The sequence below is a fragment of the Eurypyga helias genome, unplaced genomic scaffold (genome assembly GCF_000690775.1).
Source record: "Eurypyga helias isolate BGI_N326 unplaced genomic scaffold, ASM69077v1 scaffold48875, whole genome shotgun sequence".
Classification (NCBI taxonomy): Eukaryota; Metazoa; Chordata; class Aves; order Eurypygiformes; family Eurypygidae; genus Eurypyga; species Eurypyga helias.
This window is the reverse complement of record NW_010250428.1, coordinates 1232-12115: the sequence shown is the minus strand read 5'-3', so window position 1 is coordinate 12115 and position 10884 is coordinate 1232. Positions and strand designations below refer to the sequence as shown.

The 10884-nt window shown below is 45.4% G+C and overlaps 1 protein-coding gene across 1 annotated transcript; it reads left to right on the top strand.

The window, feature by feature from the left end:
- Positions 1-378: 378 nt before the first annotated feature.
- On the top strand, positions 379-10304 carry LOC104509648. Its single transcript, XM_010151664.1, has 4 exons — positions 379-597; positions 7167-7374; positions 8499-8719; positions 9847-10304. Exons 2-4 carry the CDS (start codon positions 7196-7198, stop codon positions 10071-10073), a joined length of 627 nt encoding a protein of 208 aa, XP_010149966.1. The 5' UTR covers positions 379-597; positions 7167-7195; the 3' UTR covers positions 10074-10304.
- Positions 10305-10884: the final 580 nt, after the last annotated feature.

Below are 10884 nucleotides of genomic sequence, written 5' to 3'. Positions count from 1 at the left end.
ACTACCCATAACTTACACCCATCGACAGCTTGTGACACCGATGAAATCTCGGTGCAGCGCTGGCAGTGACAGCACTCACTGTACTGTTACCAATATCAAGGTCACTTGGTTTTCTTGCTCTCGCTGGAGCTCCTCTGCCTTCGGGGCAGGGGCTGCCCAAGGAAGCTTTCTGTCTAAGCTCTCACAAGCCGCAGCCTCTCTGCTCCATTATATATAACTGGTGTTATATAAGATCAGAGCGAAGTTTCTACAATTAGCAGCAGTTAGCTGCATGGTGACTGCGTGCTCTCCTGATTATAGCACAGAGCACAGTTATGGCTGCTGGCAGCAGGGCTTAAAACTACAGCTATTGTAATTCAGGGAGAAGCATGAGTGTAGTCGATATATGTCAAGAAAACCAGTAGCTTTGGGTTTTTTAATTCCTAGCAGTGGTAGCCTGCACAGGAATGCACCAGAAGAGAATTAAAGGGGAAAGCATCACCCTAGGCTTGACAGATATCCACAGCCGAGTCGGAAATTATGGTAGGAGCCTGTGGAGGGCAGCGCTGTCTTGCTGGGGATGGTGCATGGAATAGCTCAGAGATGCCAGCTGCTAAGGTAATACTTCTTTTTTTATCTCCTTTGAATCTGAAAGCTGCAGATGTAAAAAGCTGTTGTCCTGCTACAGCTATGGCCTGTCACTGCAAGCAGGACTCCCCGTTTTTCCACCCGCCGCCCCTGGTCTCCAAGCATCCTTTCCTGCAGCGTTAGCCCTGTGCGTGGGCAGGTTCCTCTTCCTCGGTGGCGTCGCTCTTGAACGGGAGGTTTGGGGGAGGCACAATGGGGCTGGGGGGCTGGAGGCAGCACGGAGGTTCTTCCCCCTTGGAGATATACAGACTTGAGAAAATATGTGCAGACCAGTTACATTGCAAAGAAAGGAAATGCTTTCCAGGAGCACTTGCATGAGCTAGCAATAACATCCTCTCCCTAAAATCCAGAAGGGCACAGATGAAGCTCCCCCCAGTAGCCTGAATCCTGCTGGCAGGGCCATGAGCCTGGCTCAGTAAGCTCTGCCCCTCCTTGGGGCTTGCCTTGTCCAAGGACAACTGGCAGCTGCATGACCTGGGATAGGGCTGCTGGAAGGAGCTGTGTGAGAACAAGCGATGGGAGGCCTCGTTGAGGCTCCCCACTTCACTCAGGAGCCCATCTGAGCTGAGACCCTCAGGATTCATCTCCACCTGCACTACCTCTCAGCCCCGGCCATGCCTGGCCAGGCACCCCTTTCAGCCGGGACCTGCCTCACCACTGCAGGCTCTCCTGGCTCTCCCAGCCCCGGCTGAGGCTGGCTGCCCTACCCGCCCTGCCCTCTGACTGCTCCCACTCCTGAAACAGCCATGCCTGTCCCCACCATCCCCAGGTGCCCACAGCTCTTGTGTGGCACAGGCAGGCTGTCCTGCCCTGCAGCAGCCCCTCCAGCCCCCGGGCAGCCCTGTGCCGCTCACAAAGGAAGAAGCCTTTTGCTCTCCAGCCCAGCTCAGCCCTTGCAAGAAGAAGTTGGTATCTTCCAGCTCAGTTTGGAGGAGTCAGGGGGCCCCATCATAAATGCGCCAGGCCGGATGTGAACGGAGGTGTCAGGAGGGAGACCAAGCAGTGAAGAGGTGTGAAGACTCAGATTTTCTCCCACCCAGTAAAACACGGCTGCCGGCGCAGGGTGAGGGGCATCTGCGAGCTGAGGGGGTAGCCGAGGAGAAGGCTTGCATGGCTGTTCCTGCTCCTTCCTGACGCTGCGGTTAAAGAGAGGGCTATGTTTTCCAGAGCCCTCGATCTGGCATCTTTCCCGGGTACTAAATTCTCTTAAAAACCCAACCAAACAGAGCTTTAATTGTACATTCTGCTTTTCTCTTCACTCCGGAATAATGGCAATGGAATTAATACAGTGCTGCATTGAACACATACCCGCACTGAGGCCGAGGGACCGATTCTGCTTTCCATTATTCAGGGGTGCTGCCTCTGGTGAGGCAGATCAGGGTTTAAACAGCGAGCAGGAGCAATGAACTTCTACTGTTCCCCGCTGTTTGAGTGTGGGCAAAATAAAAGGCCATAATATATGATGCAGTCAGGCAAGAAAGCAATATTGCTCCGCCATGTGCACGGTCTACACCAAGACGAGTCCAGGATCTCATTTCTAAATTCCCATAGGTGCCTCATTTAAAACATCAGCCATAACCTGCTTCTCATTTTCAATACCACTTGGTATTAGAGCTGCAGTGAACTGCTGGTGAGAGATTCTAATTCCTGCAAACAAGCCCCTGTAGGCTTGCAAGGAAAACAGAGAGTTCCCCTCTCAGTTGCCTGCTAGGTTCCCATCTGGCTGTTTTAACTTTGCTATTGCTTTTAAATGTGCCTGTTTCTGCACACGAGGCTTTCAGCTCTACCTCGAGAGACTCCTGGGTTCTCTTAGCATCAGATTCTGGCCAAAATGTAGAGACAGAGATTGGGTCTTCTTAACAAAAAGGAAGATCAGATTTCACATTATGGTATCTGAAAGATTAATTCCACTTACATGATCATTTCCCTGTGAACCACACTTCTTTCCATCTGGATTTTTCAATCAGGAGGACAAAGAGCCATAGTGTTAACCACTACCTCAGAGAAAAGAGTAAGAAGTGTAAAAGATGAGTGCAGAGATGCTTGCTGAGAGAAAAGAGAAGAAAAAACAGAGTGGAGAGCAATTTCAAATTCAACGAAAGGCTGCTTTTTGTTTTTCTACATGAATTACATTCTGATCTCATGCTTTGGTATTTTGAACCATTTAGTTTGTCAGGTTTTGATTCTGCCAATTTAGGACATTTGGCCACAGGAGCTTTCTGTATCATGTTATTCTTACCTACTGTTTGCATTATTGTAGTAACCACAGGTCCAGTCAAAATCAGTGCCTTGCTGTGCCCAAGGCAATCAATAATCTCATGTAAGACCTCGTTACTGAAAGACACCTGTCCCCATCCGGGCTACCATCATAACCACAAGCAGAGCTGTGCCAGCGAGGGAGGTGCTAGCAAAAGGGGTGGAGGAAAGATGACTTGGGGCCTAACTAATGCCCTGCCAGAGACTCCTCTTGGGACTTCAGACAGTCATTTAACTTCTCTATAGCTCAGTTTAGGAGACAAGGTAACAAGCATGGCAAGAGGCTTCCCTCCTGTTGCAGAAGTGAAAATGAGGGCTAGGTGAGTAAGTGGCTGCTCAGATAGTTTGTGTTCATTTCTAGTTAAGCAAAACATGTTTTGGTCAACCAAAAACAAGCCACTTCATCTTGTTTTGATATTTTAAAAGATTTTATGCAATGATAAAGTAAAATTCTGAAACAAAAGTAACTATGAATAGAAAAATGGAAATGGTATTTTTTTCTGAAATAACAAAATTAACTCTCAACTCTACAGTGCTGGAGTGTTTGCGGTTTTTTTCCAGAACTTTGATGAGTTTTCTTTGACTGGAATCTGCAAATGCAACACAAATCTGTTAAATGCTTTAGCCAATTCAAGTCAGTGGGGGTTGTGTGCTTTTTTTTTCCTTTTCTCTGCTGGGAAAATCTTCAGTAGAAAATGGCAATTGTTTCCAGTGTAGAAAAATAATTTTAAAAATACCCCACACACCTTGCAGTCTGTACGACTCAAGTAGCTGGATGGTATCAGGGAGATACCAAGCTCAACTAGGTTGTTGTGGATGAGGTCCTGGAATGACCTAGTCCCTTGGGAGCTGCACACAAAAGGTGTGTGGAGTCACCCACAGCCCTGCCTGGGCATTGCCTGCAGCTGGGCAATGCCATTCCCACAGCCACCTGCAGCCTCTGCCTCCGGGGTGGCTCTCATGTCCCCAAAAGAGACCCCAGCCCCTGTAACTCAGGCTGCACAGCTCACACCGGGAGCCCAGCAGGCTTTGGCCATTTGGGGTGCACCCCACTGCTCTGGGTGGCTGGAAGCTGATGCTTAAGGACAAGAGAGTTTTAAGGCTTGTGCTACCTTGCATTCTCCTAGGGAAGCAAGGAAGTTAGCACATCTGGATTATCCTTAAAATCTCTATCCAGTCTCAAATGTCTCCTATAGGTAGAAGGCTGGTTTTTGGGGTTTTTTTTGTTCCTGTTGTTTTGTTTTTACCCAGAAAAAAGAAGGGGGAAGAGAAAGAATGATAGAAAGATAGAAGGTAATGAGATGGTCTTTAGGTACTTCCAGGCTACAGTTCAAAAGAAAAGTAATCCTACCCAATTTGCATGGTTTAGATGTCTGCAGAAAACACCAGTGACCTTGTAAGACAGAATTGTTTTTCCTCAGTTGCAGGGGCTCCTGCAGTCACTGGCTGTTTCCAACTAGAGCAGCTTCTGGGAGCCACCCAGAGGGAGAAGCTCAGAGAAGTGTGATCAGTGGCAGCACTTCTGCTTGCTTTGCAGCATCTTAAAGCAGAAGGGGTTTGGGGGGGAAACCCTCATCAAAGTCCCTGGACTTCAATTAAAAAAATTCATATTACTTTCCTCATTAGTCCAATCATCTGGCATAGCTATTTCCAAGTTTACCCCAAAGGCCCCACAGAGCAATTCAGTTCCAAGACCAGCATAGCGCAGGACGGAGTGGTGTGTTTGGGAGGCTATGGCTCGTGTTGACACGAGGAGCTCACTTGTCTGGCATTAGTCATGTGAAGCAAATGACGTTGACGCGCTTTTTGGAAAGAGGATTGCAGTATGAAAGGGAGCTCTGTTGTAAAGCAACGTCCCTGGCCGCAAAGGCTGGAGTCATCTGCTAAGTTTCACCAGCACCAAAATGATTCAATTCGTGGAGAACCTCCCCGAAGTCAGGTCTTGAACAAGAGGCCTTGCAATGTAATTCTCTCTGCTAATCATCTCATTACTATAACTAGCTGACAGGCTACAACAGAAGTTTAAAGCAGCAGGGGCTCGGAGAACAGCAAGTTTAGTATTCACCTGCTTACCTCCTCAACTTCAGCCTTTAAACACCTGCAGCGACTGAAAGTCAGCCACACTCCTTGAAAATAAGCCTGTGGTCCTATGAATCTCCTGATGTGGAAGCTGTATTAACTTTTTCTTGATTTCCTTTTACTGCTTCAGCTTAACGTTCTGTGTCGGTGAAAGTACAAACAGGTCATCATGACAATGCTGGCAGTAGCTCTTGAGCACAGTGCATGACTTTTGCAAGGCAGTAAAACTTGTAGGGCAATGCACAGTACCTTTTTCTGTGCTATTCTTCATGCTAATCTGTGCTGGGATTGCACAACATACTCCTTTACCAAAGCTCTTGGTGTTATATTATCTGCTCTGAAAAAGTTGTAGGCTTTTATCCCTATATTCCTCTCTATTTCCCTGCAGTTCTTTTCCTTCATCATTGAAAGTAAAACCAGTCAGCTTTTTTTCCCATCTCTCCCATAATTTTTATTGTGCTTTTCATATTTTGCTTATTAAGTAGTTACCCTAGGGAGCCTTCCTTTTTATTGGGATATACCAAAAAAAAAAAAAAAAAAAAAGCACCATAACTGCTCTTAACATTTGTGGGGAAAAGGGGCAGGGGAAGCAAATTTAGGCTGAGGTCATAGAAATATATGTGGTGTGATGAACATTATGCCTTGCAACATCTCTACTTCTTTTTCCATAAGCAACAAGATATTCTCCCTTGCTTTCTGCTTATTCCCCAAATCAGCCTACACTGTTAAAAATAACATACCTGGATGTTTGGACAAAACTGTTGTTGCTTTAGGAGCAACATCTATCTGGCTGCTGCTGCTGCTACAGAGCAAGGGACAGACTAGATGACTTAAAGGTCCCATCTACACTTGTTTTCTAGAATTGCTGAGAAAATAAACCCAAACTCTAGATTTAGGCATTCAGGCATTAGAGTGAAAGCTCATGCCACATCACTGGCCACCCAACTTTGGAGAAGAGTTCTAGGGGGTCTCCTACACTGGTTATGGCTTTAATACCAACAAGCAATCAAAGATCATCAGTGTTATATGTGGGCGAGAACAGCAACTGAGGATAATGAGATCCTGGCAGGAGAAATACTCCTAACGTCTCAGAGAAGGGACTGCTTGGGTATCTTTGAACTCTTGCTCTCAACTGAGTTCCGCTTCAGGATGGGCTGGCCTGGGTTTCCTGGGGCTAAACCAGCAAACAACATGGCAAAAGGGATGCCCACATTGCACTACACGATCTGTGAGGGAGCAAAACAGTCCTAGATGGGATTCTCAGCAGGACAACAAAGCCAGAACTTTCAGCTTTAAAATTTTCCAAAATCGAGATGATTTTTTTTCCTTGTATCCCAGGTAAGTACCCTACCCTCAGACGAGAGAAACAGCCTCTCTCTGGAGGCTATCGCATTCTTTGTACAAAGTGGGACAGCTCCCAGAAGAGAGACTGAGACAGACAGACACAAGTATACCAGTATAGCTGAGTGTTCAGGTGTATTCACCTGAGAGAAAAAACTAGTTCAAATTCTCTCCATTTCTATTTATATATGTGCATGTATACATATAGGTATGTGTAAATGCATGTGAAAATCTCTTCTTATGTATACATGTATGTATATGTACGTGTATACATGTCTTTACATCCCTATAAATGAAAGAAAATCGTACACATAGACATTTTATATATGTACACACATACACTCTATGACATATATGTCTTACATACACATACTAAGATTTCCACCTTGGCCCTAGAAGCTTTGTAAGTATAAGCCAGTCCAATGATTCATTCTTTCAAAAACTTCCAGTTTTAACTAACCAGAATCAAGTGCGCACAAACACTTTGGTAACTCTCTAACGTGAAGTACTGGAGCTTTCCTGCATACACTCATCAGCACTATAGCAACAGAAATAATACCTGCACCTACGAGGTTCAGCCAGTGCTGCATTCGGGTGGCACAGGATGTTCTTTTTCAACAGCGTTACTTGACAAGAAATTAAATCATATAATCTTACACTGCTGCTTTCTCAGGGAATGAATTACGTGCCTGTAGAACCCTAGCACAGCGTCAGTCCTGCTCTCTGGATGCTTTTAGCAACACCTGCAGGCCCTGCTGCACACACTAGGTATAATAACGTAATGCTATTTGGAGGGTAATGAACAGGACTACTTTCTAGGGAATATTATTTCTGTATGAAAATGTCCTCTTAATTCATTTCAGAAAAGCTGTCTCTGATACAGCCCGAGTGCATGCAAGAGAGGAGCAAGATGCCTCACACCAGAGACTCTTCATCTCCGACGAGCAGCGCAGGGAGCAGAGCTTCCTATAAAACACCAGCGCTATCAGACCTCCAGCGGCTCTTTTGGTTCAGAGGAGGGTCTGATAATCATGTGGACCAAGTCTGGCCAAATATTTACCTGGGAGATGCGTAAGAACATACGGTCCTATCCTTAAGCTGTTATTGATCCCTGGGAGGAGGAGGAAGGGGTGTGGTACACTGGGGAACAGCTTTTGGGTCTGCAGGAATGTTTTTTGTGATACAGGGTTCCAAAACTGGTAGCTTAAGGAGTTTGTATGTCATGAAAAACATGACATACAAAATGGTGACTTACTCGTAATGCGTCTGAGTTGGGCTTTCTGCCTTCTGTGAACCACAATGGATTTGGCAGGGTAAGAATTATTTGCATTCTAGGCAAAAGTCCTTAAGGAACCCATCCCAAATTGGGTCAACCCTGAGATGCATTATCTGCCCTGGAAACTGTGCTCTAAGGCAGCAGACAAGCACAGTAGCCCTCACACTCAAATAGGAGCAGCAGGATCAAGAGCCAGATGGAGGAGGACCCAAATGAATTATACAATAGGGATTTTGCCAGTCCAAACCCAAACTTTCTTTCAGAGGTGCTAAACTTGAAAATATCAAACGGGAATTTCCATGCAAATACCTTATTCCTGTGACCACTTTGATTTATTGCCATTTCCTTGTATTTAGATTACTGCAAATTACATAGATCATCAGCTCAGTTTTCCCAACTCCTTCTCCTCATGAATACATTAGTTAAGGATCACAGTTTTGTGGAATAACTTTAGTCCCAGTTAATGGTGGGAAGGAGAGAGAACCTGGCTGGTGAGCATGATGCAGCTGCTTCATGTCCAAACCAGGAATGAGGAGCTGGTGCACCTGTGTGGGTTCTTCCCCTTGTGACTCATGCACAGTATGAGTGAGAGATTAGCTCTAGAACTTGCTCAACAACTATTTAAAGGAAAATCTTAACCACTTTATACAGTAAGCCATGTTCCTAGGGATTAACTGCTGGGAGGCATTTGCTTAACTAACAGTATCCCACTGGCAAGTCTGTGCTCTTGCTGTTTGCCACAACACCGGATCACATTTTTCAAGTGCAAAGTACTACAGGCATTTCGAAATTTGCTACTCTGTAAGCAAGCTGCAGTTCCTGCATCCTTCCCTAGTGGGAGCAGGCACTAACTTTAAACCATGCTATTTTAGCAGAATGTTAGGAATGTTGCCAATGAGCCCTTCATGTCTTTCAACAGGTGGGCTGCTAGGAGCAAAACTACTCTTCAGAGCCTCAACATTACTCATATCCTTAATGCAGCAGATGGGCCATATAGCATCAACACGGGAGCCAAATATTACGAAGATCTGCAAATAGAGTACTACGGAGTAGAAGCATTTGATGATCCTTCCTTTGATTTAAGTATCTTCTTCTACGATGCTGCCAATTTCATAGGCAAAGCCTTAAACACTTCAGGAGGTAAGAGGGAAGCAAAGAGAAGATTTGGGAGGAAGTTTCAGCATGAGGCAAATGGCTTCTCTTTGCAGTAACAGGCGGCCAGCAAAGCTCAGATTCGGCACACAAGAAGGCACATGCAGAACCGCCGTGCAGAGGATGGGAGAAGGGTGCCTACGCCGTGGGCTGCTGGGAAAGTGGCTGTGGCCAGGAAGAGCTGGGGAAGGCTGGTTGCCCCAAACCCAGCATGGTGGGAGGAAGGGCCAGCTCTAGGAGCAGAGCGAGAGGGAAGGGCTGAGGTTATGGCACTGCAGGTGCTCCCCCATGGGTCCACCCTGCAGAAACTGGGAGGATCCGTGTGCCTCCACACGCACCTCGCACCCAGGCACAGCCCCATCCAGGTGATCCTGTCCCCCATACCACAGCCCTGCTCCTGCTCCTGATGCACTCAGGAGCAGTGGCCCCTCAGTGCTGGTTTAAGTGCTTCACATGCTTTAGTGCTTTGCAGAATTGGAGCTTTATTCAGACTGTCTATTAAGCCAGAGAAGCAGCAGAAGTTAATGAACTAAGTCAATAACTACGAGGCTGACCCACAGCCTGCTGAATTTCTGTCAGCAGAGTTTGGATTATGGCCTAGTTATCATAATTTCCATTTGTTCCAGAGTTTGCTCCGACTCTGACTGGCTGCGAGATCTGTTGCTTTCACTGGAGTGCTTTATTAAATCCCCAGTTATAGCTCACACTGGGCTGCTGAGATACAGTAAATTATGAGTCCATTTTTACAGGCAGACTATCCTACAGAGTTTATGGGACTTGTCAGTGATCGCAGTCAGGGCTGGGCCAAAATTTTCTGCCAAAATGTTTTTTTTTCCTACAGAAAACTATACTAACAAGTTTAGTAACAGAAAGCTTTTCCTTCCTCAGAAAATTTCAACTATTTTAATCTAAGGCCTAAGTTAGATGCATGAGGTCAGTATGAAATACCACCTCATGGCATAATCTTATGCTAACCATCCCTAAAAACAGAAGTATCAGCTAATTGTCACCCTTGTTTTACAAACGTTTCTAGTAGTTTTTTGTCTTCCCTGTGTCTTTCTCACTTTAGAAATGCTAAAGCCCACTCACCTTGCTGTGCCTCTCTTTTCCTGCAGGTAAGGTGTTTGTTCATTGTGCCATGGGGGTGAGCCGCTCTGCGTCTTTAGTGCTTGCCTTTTTAATGATCCATGAAAACATGACACTTGTGGATGCTCTGAAAACAGTGAGTGCTCACAGGGACATCTGCCCAAATTCAGGGTTCCTCAGCCAGCTCCGGGACTTGGACATTAAACTAAACGAAGAGAGGAAAGAAACCAGAGCATCTGCTACCAAAGAGCTGTAATAGAGTATTGCTGAAAGAGGCAGCAACACTATTTGAGTTCCCTGTATCTCTTTTAAATTATTTGCATTTGTAAACTAAGGACACAAGTTTATGATAGACCAGAATGTGTGTTCTTACTAAAAGTAGATTTTGCTTGATCTTTCCATTTTGCAAAGTCCTCCTAGGTTATACTTAGATTGGTTGTATATTGTATCCTTCACTCTCCACCTTAAAACATTGCTCTCTGCTGGTTAAAAAAAAAAAAAAAAAAAGGGAAGAAAAGAAAAAAGATATCAGGTTCCACTTCAGAAATAGCTGTGTTTCAGCAACTAGTGAAGCTCATATCACTTTATGAAGTGTTAGGCTATTTGAGGTTAAAGATGCCATATTATTTATGCTACAATAATGCTTAGAAGTTTTCTTATGAACCAGCCCCCCACCCCTTTGCTCCCTGTATCTAACATGGTTTGTATTTTGAGACTTGAAGCTGGCACTGGTTAGTTCTTGCTTTTACAATTGGTGGAGCCCCTGAGTTGGGGGTAAGAGGCTGTTTAAAGGCAGAGCAGCTGGGAAACAACACAAGCCACTCTAAGAATTTATTCCAGGTCTCTCTATAGTGTTTTCCCTTTGTTCATCAGAGGATTTTTTTTTTTCTTCCATGAAAATTCCTTTGTTTGAGAAGGCATTCAAATATTGTTCATCTTCCCTAGTAAAATTTATCCAGAAGATGCTTTTGACGAGGAAGGTGGGTTCCCAGCTGAGGCTCCAAACAGCTGCATGGGCAGTGGGAGGGGGTGCAGGAAAGCATTTGACAGCAAAGTTCAACGTATCC